Here is a 21,492-nt window from a genome sequence, read left to right on the forward strand (position 1 = left end):
TTCCACTCTCAAAAGGTCTTTTAATTAACACATGTAGCGCTATAACACATCTCTGCTTTTAAGCTTGGCATTTGGTCTTTGTCAACACTGAGTGGGGGTCATGGTTACCACAATTATGGTAGTAAGAGTATCTGTATCATGTTCATAAATTGTTGTGAAGGCAAAAGAGATAAAGATCGGTACGTATTTAGGTTTTTAAAACTCCTATCTATTATGTGTGTGTGTGTGTGTGTGTGTGTGTATATAATCCTGTACAGATGACTGCTAAGTGATGTTACATGGAGGAAAAGTAGCAAATAGAACACATTTCATACCATTTTCGGCTACCATAGATTTGGATGCACCAGGGTCTGGAACAAAGCAATCTCAATGCTGCTGCCTTATTGCCACATTACAGCTGTCATGAAGAAGTAGCTGTTTCATCACATCAATCCACAAAAAAGATATACACAACATATACGCATCATTCTAGGAAACAAGCTGAAATTCTGAAAATACAAACAATGCAGTATCAAAGCAAATGTAATATGTAATGTAAAATGTACGTGTAATATGTAAATTCACGCCTCTTGCGGTGGTTTCGAGATTAAACCAGGGACCTTTGAGTAGGTGATCAAAAATTGTTCATTATTGTAGTCCTTCAAAAAAAATATTTTTGTACAAACCAAAGGAAACGCAAGCTGCCACTTTCTTTGAAAGAAAAGAACTGGAATTTAATCACATAGCCAAAATGCAGGTTTGTGCAGTGTTCTGCTGCTACAAACCCACTTGGAAAAAAGAAAATGATGTGGAAATGCTCTAAAAAGTGTGATATAAATAATTAATGGAAAGCTGTATACTCATTGTCATATATCCTCTCCACAAACAAATAGGAACAAACGCTCAATAAAGACCAAACACCACCTAACCTTTGTACAAGCAAATCAACGTGAATACTCAATAGGCAGACAATCTGGAGCAGCTTTCAGACTTCCTGTCACAATTTACCGGTAACTACATCATACCTGCATTTTCTATGGGGGCTGGGGAGAATAGTAATTTACTTGTGTGCCATCACTACCCTCATTCTCACCTCTGCCCCACGTCCCATCATTTCTACTACTGAAATCAGTAAATATGTTTGAGAAAGCATTTTTTTTAAAAAAGGCATGTTGTGGCAGTGCAAACATCTCACTTCCAGGACATGCACTGGGAAGTTGATGCTTTCCTTGGTATGTGCCAGAGCAAAAAATACCCTTTTTAGTACCTTTCAAATAGACAGACTTTATCTATCGTCCACATTTATTTCCATAGGAGAGAAAAAAGTAACCATGTAAAACAGACCTCACTCCATGGAGTTTGCAAGTCATATGCACTATGTGTGCAGGGAGGGTGAGCATGACCAACGAATACCAGAATTGCCTCTTTCTATTCCCTATTGCTTTTCCAATAGCCCCATGGCTCATTTTCTGTGGTCCCCCCCCCCACTTTTCAGTCCTCCTCTGTAGCATATCGTTGCCTGGAGCAGCAATAAACACAGCAGCTGCAGAAGATCAGCAAAGCCAGAACTGTGTGGCTCACGACAAGCACCCCAACTGCAAAAATGTACAGGATTTTATCACAGTAATCCTGAGGGTGATGGAAAGGTGGGATGAAATTAGGCAGGTAGACGGAAAACACCCAGTAGTTCCCCAGGATGAACCAGAGGAAGAGGAAGAGGCTGAGGGTGAGGTGTATGTAATATTTGTGAGCATTCTGTCTCCAGGGATATTCGTCGTCATCGTCATCATCAATCATAACCGATTTGGTAAGCAGCTGCCTCATCCGGGTGGAGTCAAAGAGCAGAAGACCGACCTAGACATTGCACAAAGGTTTAAAAAAGAGAGAGAGGGAGAAGACCCAGTGGGATCATTAAATTCCAGATTTGGCTCCTTGGTATCAAACATTTGTTTTCATTTAACAACATTTATATGCTGCTGCTTCGTAGCAACATCTGTAAGTGGTTTACAGTAAATGTTAGGCAAAATTGCATACAAAGCAGTGCAAAGAAATTTGCATCAAAATGCTGATGGATTTTCATGTGGACTTCTTTTTAAAAAATCACAGACTGATGTGAAAAATGTGGAAAGCTGAACTTAAGAGTGAGGAAAAAATGAGAAACTGAAAGGAAACTGACATTAAAAGATTCACACACAAAACTAGTTGTACTGAATAAAATAGTTTAAATAGCAACGTTTTTTAAAAGGCTACACCATGTGTGATCCTTTCTCAATCCAGAAGTCTCCTCCTGAGTCAAATCCTTATTTCCTTGAAGTTAATTCACTAAGATATAACCATGTTTTTTTTGTATCTTCTATGAATGAAAATAATTCCATACAAACTTCACCACAAATCTCCTCAGAGGAAAATATTGTTCAGTGAACAGTAATACCTTCAAACTGCCAACCACACCACCCACAAGCAGATATAAGGGGATTTGCGGCTGGACTGGACAGTCGTCTAAAAACTTCATTCCTGAGGAACAACAACAAAAAAAAATTATTTCGATCAAGTCTCATGTGCAGAAGCAAAAGGGCAAGTGCACTGATTCACAACTGCAGTGGTGCTACAGCCCTGACATTTTGCACAACATGTAACATAACAGGAGAGTTTCAGAGAGTGGCAACACGAGAACGGGCCTTTTCTGCTTTGGCTCCCCGTTTGTGGAATGCTGTTCCCCTGGTGCATTCACTACATATCTTTAAGCATCAGGCAAAACCTCCCTCTATAATATCCCTCTTTGGATATCTGTGGCCTTTTAGAAGTGGGTGGGATGTTTATAATGTATTTCTCTTTCCTCTAGGTTGTAATCTATCTGGAGTTTATTGTCTGGTTGGTTGGCTGGTTGTAAGTCGCTTTGGGCTGCCTTGGGGAAGATTAAGTGACTAAGAAAGAATCATAATCATATCATTATCATTATAATTCCTGCCAAAGGTAGGATTACCGGTGTCCTTCCAGCAGATTCCTGCAATTTCAACAACTGTCTGACATGCAAGTATTTTAGGAGGTGATGGCTCTCCTGACATAGGGAAACAAAGAAAAGCCTGCTAATTTCCTACACAAAGCTGGAATCCTATACTGTTTTTTGCACAAGCAAATCAGACTTCTCTTCATGCAACAGAACTCCCCCCACCCCTTTCTCCCCCACCCCAGCCAGACCCAAAAACCTCTGGAAGGTGGTAAGCAAAAATCTGCCTGCACATTGTTGGATTTTATCCATATCATTTAACTCATTATCTTCTGGTTGCTATATTATTATTATTATTATTATTATTATTATTATTATTATTATTACTATTTTGCAGTCAACTTACCTGTAAAAGCCATAGACAGCGGTAATGCTAGGAAAGCAAGGAGTCCAAAAATGAAGCAAGCTGTAAGGAAATAAATGACAAGTTATAGATTGTGATAAAACATCCTCCAATTGCCCTCCATTTTTGTCACTCACATACACATGTAGGTAGACAGTAGGAATGAAGGAGCAATTAGATTCTCTTCTCATTTAAAGGCAAACCTATCCAATTCATACTTTCCAAAACAATATAGGAACTGAAACACAGCCATTCTTCAAAATTCTTACCACTCTAAATGTTGCAATAGCAATGTGTAAAAAGCACACATATACTGGGGTAAAGTGTGCCTAAAAATGCATATATTAGGTAAAATAACATACAAAGATACATTACATTTGGGGGAATTGTTTTGCAAAAATGTGTTTATTTGCGGAAATTGCATACAAAGGAAATGCATATTAGAAATTTGCACTAAAATGCTGACAGTTTCATAAGGATTATTTTTAATGCAAATTGCTGCAACCATGTGGAGAACTGAATTTAAAATTGGAACAATGGGAAACTTTGAGAACCGAGATGGGTGGATTCATCCATTGCTATCAGACAGTGATGCAAACTGATTTGGGACAGGTATTGCTTGGTTGCAGCCTCACAGCTTGCAATCAGCATCCTTTGTTGAATCCCTGTAGTGGTGCAGATCTCTTGCCACTATCTCCCTTTCTCAGGCAACCTACCATTGCTGGCAATTTTGGAGATGCATCGATGGCATGCTTTCTCGAAGCCTGCAACCATTGCGAATTACAGTCTTCTGCAGACCTTGGAAAAACAAGAAACCACGTGTTTGATTTTTACTTAAAACACTCACACCCACAAATTGCAAAAATCAACTAAGAAGAGTCTCACTATAAAGGCCACTTTTTTGTTTTCTTTCCTTGGTTAGGGCTTCCACGAGCCTTTGGGAGAAGCCTTCGTCCTTTCGCAAGTCAGACACATTCAGCCACCTAGGGGCTGTAAGTTCATTGCAAAACAAAACAAAACTGAGCTCAAGAGGAAGTCTAAGGCAGGGGGCTTAGGGTATGAGTTTTGATGCTTTAAATGCTATTTAATGCATGGCGTTTGAAACCTCAGGCAATTGACATCAGTAAACACATGCAAAACTGAAGCAGAAAACACCAAAACAGTTGCTGAACTTACACTGTTGCGTCATCCAAATGCTTAGAAAAAGAGCAGGGGATGAAAAGTAGCAGAGGCAGAATCACACCGCTGTCTAGACGTTTCCACTTTTAAGGCAAAACTGTTCTGAAATTTATGTAGTCATTATGACAAAGACAAGTCAGGAATGCATAAAAAAATAATATTCTCGCTTTACAGCTAAACTCCAGCCTAGGGAGACTGACATATAGATAAATGTGCTCCAGTCATTTTTAAAAAATAAATAAAAAGGCCAGTTTTCCATGATTAAAAGTTAAATCTGGCCTTTCACCTACTGCCAGCATTGGGATCATCTTACAAAATCCCACAGATGTCACAGGAAGGCCCAGAGAATTAACTGGCATTTGTAGGTGAAATAGGATACTGTACTTTCTTCCCTTCAGTCAATTCACATTCTTCCCCAATAAGTTTCAGAACAGATGTAGCATCTTAACAGCAGCTCAAATGCAAAAGGAGAGAAAATCTAGAAAGATATTCTAAAATGCACACTATTTATAGATCTGTCACACAAGGCAACAAACATCCATTAGCTTGTTCCAAGCTGATGGAGGAGTGTGTGCTTGTTTCAACAGCTGGATCCCAAGGCATACCTTCATGGAATACAGAAAGCTGCTTTATACAAGATCAGGCTATTTGTCCACCTAGTCAGCTATGATTTACTCTTGATGCTAGAGCAGGACCGGTTCTACCATTTGGCAGTGTGAGGCAGCCACCTCAGGCAGCAGATATGGGGAGCCAGGGAGAAGGAGTGACAAAGCAAGAACATAGAGTCATAGAATCATAGAGTTGGAAGAGACCACAAGGGCCATCCAGTCCAACCCCCTGCCAAGCAGGAAACACCATCAAAGCATTCCTGACAGATGGCTGTCAAGCCTCTGCTTAAAGACCTCCAAAGAAGGAGACTCCACCACACTCCTTGGTAGCAAATTCCACTGCCGAACAGCTCTCACTGTCAGGAAGTTCTTCCTAATGTTTAGGTGGAATCTGGACACAATATTCCAGGTGAGGTCTGACCAGAGCAGAATATAGTGGTACTATTACTTCCCTTGATGTAGACACTATACTCCTATTGATGCAGCCCAGAATTGCATTGGCTTTTTTAGCTGCTGCATCACACTGTTGACTCATGTCAAGTTTATGGTCTACCAAGACTCCTAGATCCTTTTCACATGTACTGCTCTCAAGCCAGGTGTCACCCATCCTGTATTTGTGCCTTTCATTTTTTTTGCCCAAGTGTAGTACTTTACATTTCTCCTTGTTAAAATTCATCTTGTTTGCTTTGGCCCAGTTGTCTAATCTGTTAAGGTCATTTTGAAGTGTGATCCTGTCCTCTGGGGTATTAGCCACCCCTCCCAATTTGGTGTCATCTGCAAACTTGATCAGGATGCCCAGATCGGAAGAGTCCTACTGTACCTAGTCCAGCATTGTGTTCCCCAGGTTGCTGCTGGTCAGATACCTATGGGAAGCACACAAGCAGGACACAAGCTGCAACAGGGAGAGCACTTTGCAGGTTGGGCAGCAGAACCTTGCTGTGGAGTGGGCCTTGTGGGTGGCCTATGATGCTGACCCTTCTTCACAGAAGCTCAGGCCGTTGCAGCTGTTCCACAATTTTAAATAGCATGACGTGTGTGTGTGTGTGTGTGTGTAAGGGGGCAATATTTACCTTCCTAGCTGAAAGGATAGTTAGATTATTATTATTAATAATAATAATAATAAATATTCCAGTAGCACCTTAGAGACCAACTAAGTTTGTTCTTGGTATGAGCTTTCGTGTGCATGCACACTTCTTCAGATACCTAACAAGGAACCAATCTATGCAAGAAATACATTTTTGGACACTACTATAAAAATACAGGATGGACACATAGACACCACCTTATACCGTAAACCAACTGACCGACAAACATATCTACATGCTTCTACCTACCACCCCAAACATACCAAAAAATCCATTGTATATAGCCAGGCCCTATGTTACAGCCGCATTTGTTCCAACTCTACAGACAGAGACTCTCACCTAAGAGATCTATAGCAAACCTTTTTAGAACTAAAATATCTGCCTGATGAAGTTAAACAACAGATCAACAGAGCCAGACTGATACCCAGAGAGAACTTGCTGCAAGACAGACACAAAAATGAAAATAACAGGTATCTGAAGAAGTGTGCATGCACATGAAAGCTCATACCAAGAAAAACTTAGTTGGTCTCTAAGGTGCTACTGGAAGGAATTTTTTTTATTTTTTATTTTGTTTTGACTATGGCAGACCAACATGGCTACCTACCTGTAATTGTTTTTATCGTTTACTTACTTATTTTGAAGCTTTGCACCTGTCTTTCTCAATCATTTCGGCTTAAAGCAACGATAACATACACACACACACATACATACATACATACATACATACATGATGCACACACACCAAAGCACCTGGAGGATGCCAGGTTGGGATGGTTGATTACAGAAGTGTAGAGTTGGCAGGGACCACGAAGGCTGTGTAGTCCAACCCCCTGAATTTTCCCCCAACGTGGGGCTCAAACCCACAACCCTGAGGTTAAGAGCCTCATGCTTTTATCCACTGAGCTATCCCAGCAGCCCCTCGACCTCTGCAGGATGGGGCCAGATTAAAGAGTGAGTTCTTCTCCTTCTGAACAAGCACCACAACCTGGAGTAAAGTCTTTTTGGCAGGGAAACAAACTCCCTGCTGCTGGTCCTTCTCTGGCTGATGTGTTGGGCTAGACTGGTGTTCCCCTTGCTATGCTGTTCTTCTTGGGAGCCACAGGGTGCAACGTCCCAGTGATCCTTTTCCTCTTAGCAGGTGGTGAGGCCCAGAGTGCACCCACTTCAGGTTTGCAGTCCATAAAATCAATCTAAAACCAGGGGTAGTCTATGTGATGTCCTCCAGATGTCCTTGGACTCCAACTTCCATCAGCTCCAGCCAGCATGGCCAATGGTGAGGGATGATGGGAGTTGTAGTCCAGTGATACCATGCTGGCCACCTTTGATGAAGCCAAACAATAATACAGTGGTACCCTTGGTTCTCGAAAGGCTTGGCTTCCGAACAAATCGGCTCCCGAATGCCGCAAACCTGGAAGTGAGTGTTCCGGTTTGCAAACGTTTTTTGGAAGCCGAATGTCCAACGCGGCTTCCATTTGACTGCAGGAAACTCCTGCAGCTAATCAGAAGCTATGCCTTGCTTTTCGAATGGTTTTGGGAGTCTAACGGACTCCCAGAACAGATTAAGTTCGAGAACCAAAGTACCACTGTACAGCACAAAGCAAGGAATCCACTTATCAAACTTACAGAATTAGCCACCCAAGCTAGATCAGCCCAGTGCCTGCTGAGAAAGGAAGTTTTGCAACCTTTCCAGGACCAGATAAAAATGTAGGCTCTGCTTCTAGCTGTTATAGACATTAGTTGCTGTGAGCATGACATAGTGAACAATGCCAGCTGAACTGATTTTACCAGGGGAAAGTAAACCCTGATAGAGCTTTTGAAGATGGTGCAATTGGCCCAACTTGCAAGGGGCAAAATCAGTGATCAGTGACCATTTTAAAGCCTTGCTGGCAGAAAATGAGCAATTCCATTCCACCTGATGAAGAGATTTGTGCAACTCAAAAGCTTGCATATCTTTTACACCAACAAAACCTGATCCTCAAGATATCCAGGATTATTCATCAACCTATTCCCCCAACCCTTTTTTTTTATCATCCAAGGTTGACACGGCAGCCACACACTCACTTTTTCCTCCAACAGCTAATGCCACACTGTTCCTAAAGTTGCTGGCAACCCCACTTATTACTGTTAGGTGCAAATGCTTCCCGGCGCCATTCTCTACTCACCTTACTATTCCAAGCAGAGATCTGGAAAGAAAAAAAAAACTGGAGCCAATATTCCTCAAGAAAAAGTGTTAAGTGACACACTGGATAAAGTTTATCTTTGCATCCAGGTCTTTGAAGCAGCGGAGGCGTTTCATTCCTTCGTTCTGGAGCCCTCCCTTTGGGGGTCACTGGCTGTTTGCGAGCTTCTGCTTCAGCAGAGACATCTCTGCTCCTGTTGTTGTGATGAAAGCTCTTATCTTTTATTCCCTGCACTCCCACGTTTCGGTTCGCTCCACAGCCAAGCAACTGCACGCATTCAACTTGCCACCAGAGGACAGTAAAGGAGTCCTGGAACTTTTATGAAAGCAGGTAGTCAAAAAGTAGGTAGGTGCTCTGGGTTGTTTCACTGCAATTTTCAGAGTGGTTTAACAGCCAGCTTCTCTTCCCACCCTGGGATTTTAAGATGAAAGGTGGGTCTAAGGAGATCAGGATCTTTTAGACTAAGGCTGCGTACAGGGCCGGTGCTAGGGTTTTTTGCGCCCTAGGTGAGATCACCTTCTGGTGCCCCCCCTGCCAATCCCTAGCACCACCCTTGCGGAGAAGCCCGATTTCGGGCTGCTCCCCCCTCCCCGTCACTCTGCTGCTGGCGGAGCGGCACCGGGCGGGGGGCAGGCTGGCCAGCGCCCCCTCCATTTTGGCGCCCTAGGCAACTGCCTCGTTTGCCTAAATGGACGCACCGGCTCTGGCTGCGTACACAAGATACCTTTAAAGCACACCCCCCTCCCCAAATAAGCCTGAACACTGTAGTTTACCCCTCACAGAGTTAAGCAAGCCTTAAGCAAACAAATTGTTGAGGGGGGGAAATCTTCTTTGAATGTACTTTAGAGGTATGGTAATGTTCACTGGGTAAATCTAGACCCAGATCATTGGGACAAGGGGATTTCATCACCCAGTCAAAGAAACCTGTGGTTCTCTCATCTATAGCATGATCATTGCCATGTATGACCCGCAGCTATTTCTACATCTAGGCTTCACATGGCACTCACTCTCTTCCATGTGGCACATTGGGGTTTGAATGACTGGATTGTTGAGCCAATGGTCAAGCATTTGGGCAGGGGTTAGGCTTTGAACTCCTGATTTTACCATTCTACCTTCCTGTGACACCCTCCACCCAGATGGGAGAAGCGTGAACAAGCACCCAACCTTTATGACTAATGCTGATAATGTAAATGTCAATGCTCAAAAAGAGGAGTTAAAGGTCTGACTTCCCCCTTATTACTCAAATCAACATGCCAAATTAATAGCAATTTAGACACACCATGGCTTACAAAGAACCATGAATACATGGCATGGTTTTAAGAAAGAAGAAATGAATAGGATCATAGAATCATAGAGTTGGAAGAGACCACAAGGGCCATCCAGTCCAACCCTCTGCCAAGTAGGAAACACCATCAAAGCATTCCTGACAGATGGGTGTCAAGCCTCTGCTTAAAGACCTCCAAAGAAGGAGACTCCACCACACTCCTTGGTAGCAAATTCCACTACCCAACAGCTCTCACTGTCAGGAAGTTCTTCCTAATGTTTAGGTGGAATCTTCTTTCTTGTAGTTTGAATCCATTGCCCCGTGTCCGCTTCTCTGGAGCAGCAGAAAACAACCTTTCACCCTCCTCTATATGACATCCTTTTACATATTTGAACATGGCTATCATATCACCCCTTAACCTTATCTTTTCCAGGCTAAACACACCCAGCTCCCTAAGCCATTCCTCATAAGGGATCGTTTCCAGGCCTTTGACCATTTTGGTTGCCCTCTTCTGGACACGTTCCAGCTTGTCAGTATCCTTCTTGAACTGTGGTTCAAGAAGGATACTGACAAGCCTAGGCCAGAGCAGCAATCATTGTCATTATGAGGACTGTTCCTGCACATTCAAAGCATGCTCCAATTATATTTTCAGCTTTTGCAGAATTCTCATGCAAAAGCATAACATTGTCTGGTCAATTTTATGGAAGGTAACTTCTGACTTACACAAACACATTCACACAATACTACTGGCAACTTCAGAGACTGCCATTGTTTGAGACAAGAAGGAAGGTGGGGTTGAGTTGAGCCCAATACCATATTTGTTCTGGTTCCTCTGGTTGTCGGAATACGTTTCACGGATCCGCCATGGATTCATAATTTATTGGTTATTTTATGGGTTTTTTAAGGTCTACTTTTGGTATAATTGCGCGCAAAAGTGAAAGTGAAAGCATGAATGAATAGTGTGATTCACTTATAAGATTAATCCGCCTTTATTTTGTAGATCCGGTCATGTTCAAAGTTGTTAATGAGCGTTAAACTTGCTTCCCGCCTTTTTGGAGGGCAGCAACAGTGATTTTATTGGTTAAAGTACTTATGATGATGTCACGTTTGTTCCCTAATAAAAGGCAGAGGCACCCCGCTTAGGTAAGGAGAGTAGCACGAGATCGCACGTTCTTCTTATGTTCTTTTTAGTTGGGTTTTAGTTGAAGTCAAGTTTAGTTTAAGGGGCTAGGAGCGGGCTGGACGGGTTGGATGGGTTTTTCTTTAGTTAGAGTTAGATCGCGGAAGATCATTCGGTTTAGCCTTAGTTAGGTTTTCTTTAGGTTAGCCTAGGGTTAGGCCCGCGGAAGATATTTCGGTTTTAGTTTATTTAGTTAGCCTCGCGGAAGATTGGGCGCGCAGGGTCTTTAAGTTTAGGAGAACTTAGCTTAGGGGACGAGCCTACGCGGGTTCTGCCGAAGCCACTAAAGATACTACCGGTGTCTGTCTTCCTTTGGGGTTAACGGGGGAGTAAAGTAAAATTTTAATTTTCTGTAAATCGGTCCGCCTATTCAGAGTCAGGGTACAAATTTTATTTCACGAGGCAACGTTTCTTTAAAGAAGGCAACTAGGAACTCACACACCATCAGAGTCTTCAATTGGCTTACTCATCATCCTTCAGACTGTGAGGCTTGGCCGGCGACCGTGCTCAAAAGCACGCGGAACGCTGGCCACTTTCCCCGCAACTGGTACCTCGTGCATAACCAATCCAAGGCCGTGCACGAGGAGCTCCAGCAACCATACCCCGACAAGTGGTGCCCTCTCTGAGGCAAAGCGTAGTCAAAAATCGCTTCCACGAAGACTCCGGTTAAAGGCAACATATCGGAAGTGGCTCGGAAACAGACATTGAGAGGTGAGGTATAACGGCCCGGTTTATCTAGGATTTCGCTGCAGTAGCGCGAATCCACCGCTTGCCCAAAGTAGTGTAAATAGAAGTCGCGCGCGTGTATTTTTGCCCCAAGGGGTCCCCGGGTAGAGCGGCAAGGAGCTTAGTGTAAGCCTACGGGCAGAGTAAGGTCTTCCCTAAAGCCTACGGGTGGGAAGGGTCTGGCTAAAGCCTACGGGTGCCAGGGTTTTCGGTCAAAGCCTACGGGTAGGGCCGGTGTCTCCCGAAAAAGCCTACGGGTGGGAGGGAAAGTTTTTCTGGCTAAAGCCTACGGGTGCCAGGGTTTTCGGTCAAAGCCTACGGGTAGGGCCGGTGTCTCCCGAAAAAGCCTACGGGTGGGAGGGAAAGGTTTTCTGGCTAAAGCCTACGGGTGCCAGGTTTTTCGGTCAAAGCCTACGGGTAGGGCCGGTAGCCCCTAGTAGAAGCCCACGGGTGGGGGCGGAGGTTTTCTGGCTAAAGCCTACGGGTGCCAGGTTTTTCGGTTAAAGCCTACGGGTAGAACCGGTAGCCCCTAGTAGAAGCCCACGGGTGGGGGCGGAGGTTTTCTGGCTAAAGCCTACGGGTGCCAGGTTTTTCGGTTAAAGCCTACGGGTAGAACCGGTGTCCCCTAGTAGAAGCCTACGGGTGGGGGAGGAAAAATTTTGGAAAAGTATTTAAAAGATGGGCTCCTCACTCTCAACTGCTCAAGTAAAATTTTGTGAAGATTTATTGTACCTTTTGAAAAGAAATGGTCACCCTGTCTCTGAATCAGAAGTAGAGCTTTTAGTTAAAACCATTGGGGAAATTTGTCCCTGGGTCCCTAAGGAAGGAACGAAAGATTTAGCCTCATGGGAAAGGATCGGGTTAGAATTTATGGCCAACCCGAAAATCGGAATTCCTGTACAATTAGTATGGAGCAAAGTAAGAAACTGCTTTCAACAAATCGCTCCAAGAAATGTTTTGCTTAATGGAACAGTGAATTTAGGAAATACTGCTTTTAATAGTGCCCCTGTGCTGCCGCTTGCGGTTGTGCCATTTTCGGCCCCCTCGCAGCAGCCAGTTCAGGCCCCGTTGTCGTACACGCACTCGCCCTTGTCCAATTTGTCATTGCCAGATTCATTGCCGCCTGTGCCGGTGCAGCAGACGCCGTCGGCCTTTCAAGCCCCGCCGCGAACTGCCCCACCGCCAGTCGCTCAGCAGTCATCGCAGGCCTTTTACCAGCCAGCGATTTCAAGTCAGCAGCAGCCGCGGACCTCGCTCCAAGCAACGGTCCCGCTTCCTCCATCGCAAGCCGCGCTTTTGCCAGCGATCCAGCAGCAGCAGCAGCAAGCAGCCTTTTTGCCAGCAAACCCTGCTGCCCTGCAGGCCGCGCTCAAGCCAGCAGCTCCAGTTTTGCAGCAAGCTGATTTCCAATCAACAGCAATCCAAGCTTCAATGCAAGCAGCACAACAGCAATTTACCAACCCTTCAACACCTCCAATGCCAATGCAGATTCCAAGACAAGAGCAAAGCCAAACAATGATGATCCAGATGCCAGGACTTGCAGTACAGAGCCAACAACCTTATGCTCCAACTTCAAGTCAGCCATCTTGTCTTCATCCAACTTCAAGTCAGCCATCTTGTCTTCGTCCAACTTCAAGTCAGCCATCTTGTCTTCATAGTCAGCCATCTTCAAGGCATCCAGATGTCAAAGACTCTTTAGCGCCATCTAGTGGCCCATCATTTGGAAAGCATCAAGAAGATTTAAACTCACTGATGCCACCTACAGATCCAACAGCAATGCAACCCATCTGCAGAACTCAAGCTTTAGAAGCAGCTTTGGGACAAATAGATTTTAGTGCTGATCCAATGCACATCTTTCCAGTGATTCGTGCCAATGGAGGACAACCTGCAAGATATCAAGCCATTCCTTTTGAAACACTACGTGAACTGCGAAAAGCCATACGCGAAAATGGACTTCAAGCTCCTTATACTAGAAGTTTACTTGAAGGACTGTCCACTAGTAGACTTCTGCCATCTGATTGGAAGTTGATTCTTCGCACCTTCCTGTCGCCTACAGATGCTCTTCTGTGCCTGCAAGAGTGGAAAGAAGTAGCAGCCAGACGTGCAACGCCACTTGCCACAGAAGATATGCTCACAGGATCAGGACATTACTCCAATCTCAATCAACAGCTAGCCATACCTGATGCTGCACTCGTCACCATAGCAGACATTGTAGTCAAAGCTTGGCGCAGACTACCCAATCGCACAGATGCTAGCTCAGTATCAGGATTCGCTGCAGTTAGGCAAGGTCCAAAAGAACCTTATGGGGACTTCGTGGATCGCCTGATTGTTGCAGTGGAACGCCAGATAGAAGATCGTCATGCCAGAAACATGCTGACGAAACAACTTGCCTTTGAGAATGCCAATGATGACTGCAAGAATGCCCTAACAGCAGTTGCAGCTCGTCCAGATGCCACATTGACTGAGATGCTACGCGTCTGCCAGAATGTCGGTACCCACTCCTACAAAGCACAGCTCTTGGCAGCTGCGGTACAGATGCCACGTCAAGACAGCTCTACGCCAGTCAAGAAGTGCTATGGGTGTGGAGGCGATGGGCATTTCCGGTCGCAGTGCACAACAATGCCAAGGCCTTCTGCCAAGCCGCCAGAGAGATGTCCCATCTGTCAGAAAGGATTTCATTGGGCAAATGATTGTCGCTTGAATCCACAAAACACATCACCTACCTCATCTCCAGTTCAGGGAAACGGTTCTGCGGGCCGCGCCCCGGCCCCGGTAAAACAATAGGGTGCAAGTTCAAGAACATCATGAAGGTCAACCATCCCAGAAAGGTGAACAATGCTACTCCTTATCCAGGTCATCAGGAAAAAAGAGTGATCCAGAGAGATATCTACTCTTCAGATGTCCAGAGAAAAGATGTGACCTCATCAAGCATTCAGGTTCCAGAGGTTTCATCATCTGCCTTACCTATTCAAAGGGTTCCAGTAGAGAACACAGCATTCAGTTCACCTTCTGCTGACTGCCCTTCAGTTCCAGCTGATGTCAACCTTGCTTCACAGCAAGCAATCACAGTCAAGTCTCTGATCGCAGAATTGCCCTCTACATTGAGAAAACATCCTACTGAGGTCAACCTCGCAGCACCTGAGCTTTACTCACCTTTGAGTCAAGGTCAATCTGTCATTGAAGGACATTTGCCCTTGATGAAACAGCAGTGTTCAAGTTGCAACCCAGCTGATGATCACTTTCCATGTGGCCAAAGAATACAAGTGAGTGAGCCAGCTCCCTCTTGTGGAAGCTTAAACATCACTCCAGTTAACAATGTCCACACCTTTGTGTCACCTCCAGCTTTTAAGCTCAGCCCGCCACAATCACTGCCTCGCGTCAAAGAGGAAGTTCCATCCTGCCAGTTTGATGCACAACTGCCTGAATGTCAACAGGTTCAACAGCATCAGCAACTCTTACCAACGGAAGAACCTCAAGTTTGCCAACTCAACGCCAAGCAGCTTCAGAGTTGCCAACTTCAGCAGTGCAAAAAACCCGAAGCCAAAAAGATGTCTTCAGACACTGCCAATGAAGAACAAGAAGAATCTTCTGTCCCAGGTATACCACTCTTCTTAACAGAGGACTGTTATTTTTCAAATCCATGGTTTGCTCAGCAATTGCCAACATCCATTCGTGGTCCATTCCCAGACACCTCAATTTGCCTTATTCTGCCTAGGATGGATCGCCTCCCTGCCACAGTCACACTGACTGCAGGCCTAGTTCGAATCACAGATTCATCGCAGTTGCTGATTCCAGGATTTTCAACTGTTCCTTGTGTCCTAACAAAAGGTTTGGAAATTGCCAGACTCTATTTGCTTACTTCTACACCTACAGCTCCTGTAGACTCTTTGCCTCCTCAGGCAGCAATGGCGCTAATCAAGATTACAGAAGAACGCCCTCATCTCGTCTTAGAAATGGGTGGACGAAAGATCAAGGGTCTTCTTGATACAGGCGCAGATGTCACAGTGATCGCCAGAAAGGATTGGCCTGACCAGTGGGCAACGACTGTCACCCAGGAAGTCTTTGGAGTCGGAGGTTTCGAACCCGCCCACCAGAGCGTGCATCCGATTACCTTCCAGTCAGACTCAGGCTCCATGGTGCAGCTCCGTCCACTTGTCATGGATGTGCCTATCACCCTCTGGGGTAGAGACTTATTGTCTAAGGCAAGAACTGTTGTCCATACACATTTTTGATGTGGGCCTTTGCATCAGCGCCAGTACATGCTCTTCCACTCACCTGGAAGGAAGGACCCCCTGTATGGGTCGACCAATGGGCGCTGACGTCAGAAAAGCTCGCTGCAGCAGAGGCCCTAATCAAAGAGCTACTACACCAGGATCGCATGCAACCCCTTACTCTCCATCAGTACCTCATGGATAAAGCTCCACAGTCATTGATCTTAGAGCGTTCCCTTGATAGTCTTCAAACTGTCCCTTGCAGAAAACCTATTGCAAAGTTCTCCTGGAAAATTTCACTGCTTGGTAAGGTGAATTCTCCTGTCTACAAGTTCTATTCAGCAGATTCTTCAAGCACTCTCATGTCGTTCAAGTTTTCCCCTGCTCTAATGATCCAATCGCCAACCATGGGATGTTCCTTGCTATGTTCCGTGCTGTCTTTTGCATGGGCATTCTGTTGGCCGGTTTTGAATGGTACTCACCGTGCCTATAATCTGCTGCCATCACTTCTTGCAGCATACCTGTTTCCAACCAAAACCGCAAACCCTTTTCACCTGCTTTCTGTTGCTCTCTACCTGGTTGCAAATATGCTCCACAAACAGACTGCAGGACGTCACCTTCCAGCCTCGGAGATCCCTTTGGCAGTTGCAAAGGTGCTGTTCACCTTAAACTTTCTTCTCTTTCCACATAACAAGCCTCATTCCCCAGTGGATCTCCACTTCAAGAAAGAAGAACAGCTTCCTCGACCTTTGGTCTCTTATCGCCTCTTGCCTGACATTGAATGGCGAGGACCAGTTCCACTCATCACTTGGGGTCGTGGGTATGCTGCCGTTGCCCTTGAAGAAAAGGCTGTCTGGGTGCCTGCCAGATGTGTGCGCCCTTGGAGAGCAAAGGAACCAAGTTGAGAATATCCACCTCGTTGTTTGGCTGCACTAGTTTCCAGTGTCAAATGCAGCAATTCTTCAAAAGTGCTCAACTAACAGCACCAGTTGAGTTCTGGGCAGTTTGCCTTACCCTCCTACTGCCTAGGCCTTTTGTTTGCCTCTGGGCAGCCCCTTGGTTCCTGGCTGCCTAGATTTGTTCCAGTTATTCCCATACCTGCACTCACTAGCAGATCACCTTGATTTGCTTGCTTAACCTCCTTTCTTCTACAGGTATCGTTGTTTCTTCAGAGCTCGATGTTTCAGTACTTTCCTGAGCTCCATGAACTTTTCCTGAGTTCCAGGACTATTTCTTCTACATGGTCATGTGTAGTCAGAGAAGAAGACGACCGGCAACTCATTCATCGTCTTCATCCTCCTCTCCAATACCATTTTGCAGTTCTAAACCTGTCTTGTACTTTATATTGTACTTGTAAAAATTGCATATTTGCCTTTGTATGCTTCTTGAAATATCCGCCTCGCATGTTACATGTGTTTTCCTTATAGCTTGATAATTAATGATATGGATGTTTATATATGCAAAGCTTTTTTGAAATGGTTTCCATTTAGAGCGTCACAATTTTGATGATATGGAAATGTTTATGTAAGGTCAAAGCATCATCTTTGTGCAGTTCTAGTCATAGATATATTTATATATATATGTTTTATTTCAATAATCCTAAATCTCCACGTTGTGCTTGCAAAAGTTGTAGTTCAAAATATGGTAACATTTATATTTCCTTTGGTCAAAGAATTGGTCATTCTCGGATTTGTTCAAGATATATATGTCAAGTCTGGTGGCGTCCTACCCTTTTGGTACCCCTATTTATTTTAAAGATTCCCCCTCTATATGCTACCTTTGGCAGTAAACCAGGTTCCCAGCTTTTCCCTTCATTCTGTTTCCTGCTGTTAATGGGAGACCCTTATGTAGCTGGTTTAAATCTAATATCGTTTCGCTGGAAACCCTTGTGTAGATGGTTTAAATCCTCATCCTGGCTGGGACACCTTTATGTAGGTAGCTTAAATCCCCTCTTGTGGCGCAAACCACTTGTACGTAGGTGCCTTAAATCCCCTTTCTGGAATCGGACCCTAGTTCCCAGTTACCTGTGGTCGCTGTGGTAAGTCCAGAATCTGTCTTCCTGAAAGTTCCCTCGATTCTGTAGCCTCAGTGCCACACACCCTTTATGTTGCCTTATCCATTTTACTTAAGTTTTCCAAATAAAAAATTAAAAAAAAATGGGGGAGGGGTCTGGGTAGGCCATGTAGCCCCAGCTCTAGTTATACTTTAATTTTGGGTCCCGGATCGGGACCTCTCTTATGTTTGGGCAGTCGTTATCCGTTATTTTTAATTTTGGACCTGCATCAGGTCCTCTCTTGTGTTTGGGGAGTAATTTGTTGTTTTACGCTGCATGCGAAAGTATATATGCTTATAAGATGATTTGTTGTGTTACACTATATATTGAAGTATTTATATATACCTAAAAAGGTTTACAGTGTATCGGATCGATCACTTTTTATGTTTGGCTAGTGGTTTGTTATTTTCACGACTTTATTGTTACATTATTGTACAAGTATTTCCTCTTATGAGGGGGATGGATGTTGATAGTGTTGCCAGTGTTTATATCACAGTTTTGATGTGGACACTGTTGGCACTGTTGACGCTCTGCCTTTTCATGTCGAGGTTTATATCAAAATAAATGGTAATGTTTGTGTTAGATAAATGCTTATGATATCTCTAACCTTCTTTTTTTATATATAACTAAATCAAAAATAATTTAATTTAAAACAAAAAAAGAAAGATGATATGTCGGAATACGTTTCACGGATCCGCCATGGATTCATAATTTATTGGTTATTTTATGGGTTTTTTAAGGTCTACTTTTGGTATAATTGCGCGCAAAAGTGAAAGTGAAAGCATGAATGAATAGTGTGATTCACTTATAAGATTAATCCGCCTTTATTTTGTAGATCCGGTCATGTTCAAAGTTGTTAATGAGCGTTAAACTTGCTTCCCGCCTTTTTGGAGGGCAGCAACAGTGATTTTATTGGTTAAAGTACTTATGATGATGTCACGTTTGTTCCCTAATAAAAGGCAGAGGCACCCCGCTTAGGTAAGGAGAGTAGCACGAGATCGCACGTTCTTCTTATGTTCTTTTTAGTTGGGTTTTAGTTGAAGTCAAGTTTAGTTTAAGGGGCTAGGAGCGGGCTGGACGGGTTGGATGGGTTTTTCTTTAGTTAGAGTTAGATCGCGGAAGATCATTCGGTTTAGCCTTAGTTAGGTTTTCTTTAGGTTAGCCTAGGGTTAGGCCCGCGGAAGATATTTCGGTTTTAGTTTATTTAGTTAGCCTCGCGGAAGATTGGGCGCGCAGGGTCTTTAAGTTTAGGAGAACTTAGCTTAGGGGACGAGCCTACGCGGGTTCTGCCGAAGCCACTAAAGATACTACCGGTGTCTGTCTTCCTTTGGGGTTAACGGGGGAGTAAAGTAAAATTTTAATTTTCTGTAAATCGGTCCGCCTATTCAGAGTCAGGGTACAAATTTTATTTCACGAGGCAACGTTTCTTTAAAGAAGGCAACTAGGAACTCACACACCATCAGAGTCTTCAATTGGCTTACTCATCATCCTTCAGACTGTGAGGCTTGGCCGGCGACCGTGCTCAAAAGCACGCGGAACGCTGGCCACTTTCCCCGCAACTGGTACCTCGTGCATAACCAATCCAAGGCCGTGCACGAGGAGCTCCAGCAACCATACCCCGACATCTGGTCACGGTGCTGTTCAGGTTCTTCAAATCATTTGTGTACTCACATTATAAATACCAATATCCTGACTGTCTATGAATCATGCTTATAGGGCATGATAACAGGGCAAGCTAGCCGTTTTTGCCTTCCCATGGCCCACTCCCTTGAGTAAGGATAGGGCCTTCTCACTGGTCAGCCCAGCAGTTGTGGAACATCCTTCCTCAGGAATTACGAAAGGCCTCTTCAAAACTACACCCTTCAAGCGTGTCTTGCAGACCCTCCAAGTATCCCTATCCTTCAGGGACAGTCCCGGATTTACAGAAGCCATCCCAGTTCCTGATTTGATCCCAGAATGTCCCACTTATCCTTAGGACATCCCTATTTTCATCAGAGAAATGTTGGAGGGTACGGAGTTATACGACTCCTGAGCCAAGGAGGTAAGTAACTATAAAACCTTTAGAAGACATCTGAAGGCAGCCTTGTATAGGGAAGGTTTTTTTTTTTTTTAAATGTTTTTGTATATGCTGGAATCTGCCCAGAGTGGCTGGGGCAACCCAGTTAGATGGGTGGGCTAACAAGTACAGCAACAGTTGCATAGGACGTCCCTATTTTCATTGGAGAAATGTTGGGAGGGTGTGCAAATATTTTAAATAAAGACACAACCTGGAGAAATTTGTTTTGTCAAATGCAGCACTGTGCACCCTCTCCAATGCCAGTATCCTGCAGCATGGACTGCAACAGCTGATTGGTGCAGACTGATGACCTTTCAAGTTCCTTCCTGCTCTGATTTTATGACAGCCTTGAAGCAAAAGCCTAGGAACGCTGTCAGTCTTGATGTCATGTAATTGCACACTCAGTTGTGCAAGTCTTCTCCTTCCACCCCCATAATTTTACTACTATACAAAAGACAGGTGGAGGAGAGAGAAGGTAGAGGCAGGCTGCTGGCACCCCCTCCCCCCCAAACAAGATGTATCATTGTATAATCACTATAATTAAGTTGTCTCTGTTCTCTGTTATAACGGTATGACAGTAGGTATTTAATAAGCCAGTTTCCATCAAAAAGCCTCTTTTTTTTCAAAATCCCAGCTGCATTGCAGAGAGCTTAAAATAGCATACATTTATTTGGAAGGAACAATTTGTGCCAGGAACCAGAATCCCACCCCGGCAAGAGGGATCCACAGGCTTCTAGCATGGATGCCCCCAGGCCAGGTTGCATCTGCCCAAGCTTGTCAGTGTTGCATGCCGAGTTCACACCATGATCCTCATCAGTGTTTCAGCATTGCATGATTTGGCATCCCCAGCCTCTTATCAAGCAGCACCACACCAATCAGTACTGGTGCACAACCATTTTTTGCATGGTCTATGCACTAGAGCCATTTAAAAACAAAACAAAAAAAACCCCCAAAACAAACCCCTCCTAAATTGGCATCTGACTGTACCAGAGGACCACTGAACCTGACAAACAGAAGCCCACAATAAAGGTGTGGCGGCAGTAGCAGCGGAGACTATTGAATCAGAGTCCAAACCATCACAGGTGCCTTCGCCATGGCTTCTAGGGAACCAAGTGCCTCTCCTGTCCAATGGTGTAGGGAACGCACCAGATAGGAGGGCATTAAGAGAAGGAAGGGTCACTATCTGGGGGAGGAACCTGCAGCATTTCACATTGTGATGAGGGGACTCCCTCTTCTGAGATCCTGGAAGCTCATGTTACGGCAAGTGGAAAGGAACATTTTGAGGGTCATTGACCAGACTGCTTGAAATTGTGGCCTTGGGAAAGGCTTGAACACTACAATCCAATTTTGATTTGGGTATGTGTGGATGATGTGCGTGGAGATCAGTGCAGTGTAGGAGCACTTGAAAACAACATATTATATTGTTACTTTCTTTTTTCAAACAATTGGTAGGTACTGACAGAATTTTGTAGGGCTGTGAATTGGTCAGAGTGTAATTTCGCAATTCTAGACACAGTACTTGCTTAATGCAAACATTTATTTAAACAAAAAACAAAAAACCACACAACACTAAAATGTTTAACAAATCTAGGTACAATTTAGCCAGCCCTGAATTCTGTCA

At 44.3% G+C, this 21,492-nt stretch overlaps 1 protein-coding gene across 2 annotated transcripts; it reads right to left on the reverse strand.

Moving 5' to 3' along the window:
* Positions 1 to 700: 700 nt before the first annotated feature.
* On the reverse strand, positions 701 to 8,411 carry TMEM272 (transmembrane protein 272). 2 transcript variants are annotated; one of them, XM_033142746.1, is made up of 5 exons: positions 8,364 to 8,411; positions 4,046 to 4,127; positions 3,333 to 3,392; positions 2,411 to 2,493; positions 701 to 1,833 (listed from the first exon to the last, which is right to left on the reverse strand). In XM_033142746.1, exons 2-5 carry the CDS (start codon positions 4,101 to 4,103, stop codon positions 1,471 to 1,473), a joined length of 564 nt encoding a protein of 187 aa, XP_032998637.1. In that variant the 5' UTR covers positions 4,104 to 4,127; positions 8,364 to 8,411; the 3' UTR covers positions 701 to 1,470. The 2 variants fall into 2 exon arrangements, with proteins under 2 accessions (XP_032998637.1, XP_032998638.1); XM_033142747.1 differs by lacking the exon at positions 8,364 to 8,411 and adding an exon at positions 4,506 to 4,698.
* Positions 8,412 to 21,492: the final 13,081 nt, after the last annotated feature.

Source organism: Lacerta agilis, chromosome 3, assembly GCF_009819535.1.
Source record: "Lacerta agilis isolate rLacAgi1 chromosome 3, rLacAgi1.pri, whole genome shotgun sequence".
Taxonomy (NCBI): Eukaryota; Metazoa; Chordata; class Lepidosauria; order Squamata; family Lacertidae; genus Lacerta; species Lacerta agilis.

Bases quoted from the DNA above. Each gene is read 5' to 3' on its own strand.
- TMEM272 (XM_033142746.1), bottom strand. From the start codon at position 4,103: ATGGTTGCAGGCTTCGAGAAAGCATGCCATCGATGCATCTCCAAAATT. The intron at 3,393-4,045 runs GTAGGTTGCCTG...ATTTCCTTACAG, and splicing joins CTCCAAAATTGCCAGCAATG to CTTGCTTCATTTTTGGACTC. The intron at 2,494-3,332 runs GTAAGTTGACTG...GTTGTTCCTCAG, and splicing joins GCTGTCTATGGCTTTTACAG to GAATGAAGTTTTTAGACGAC.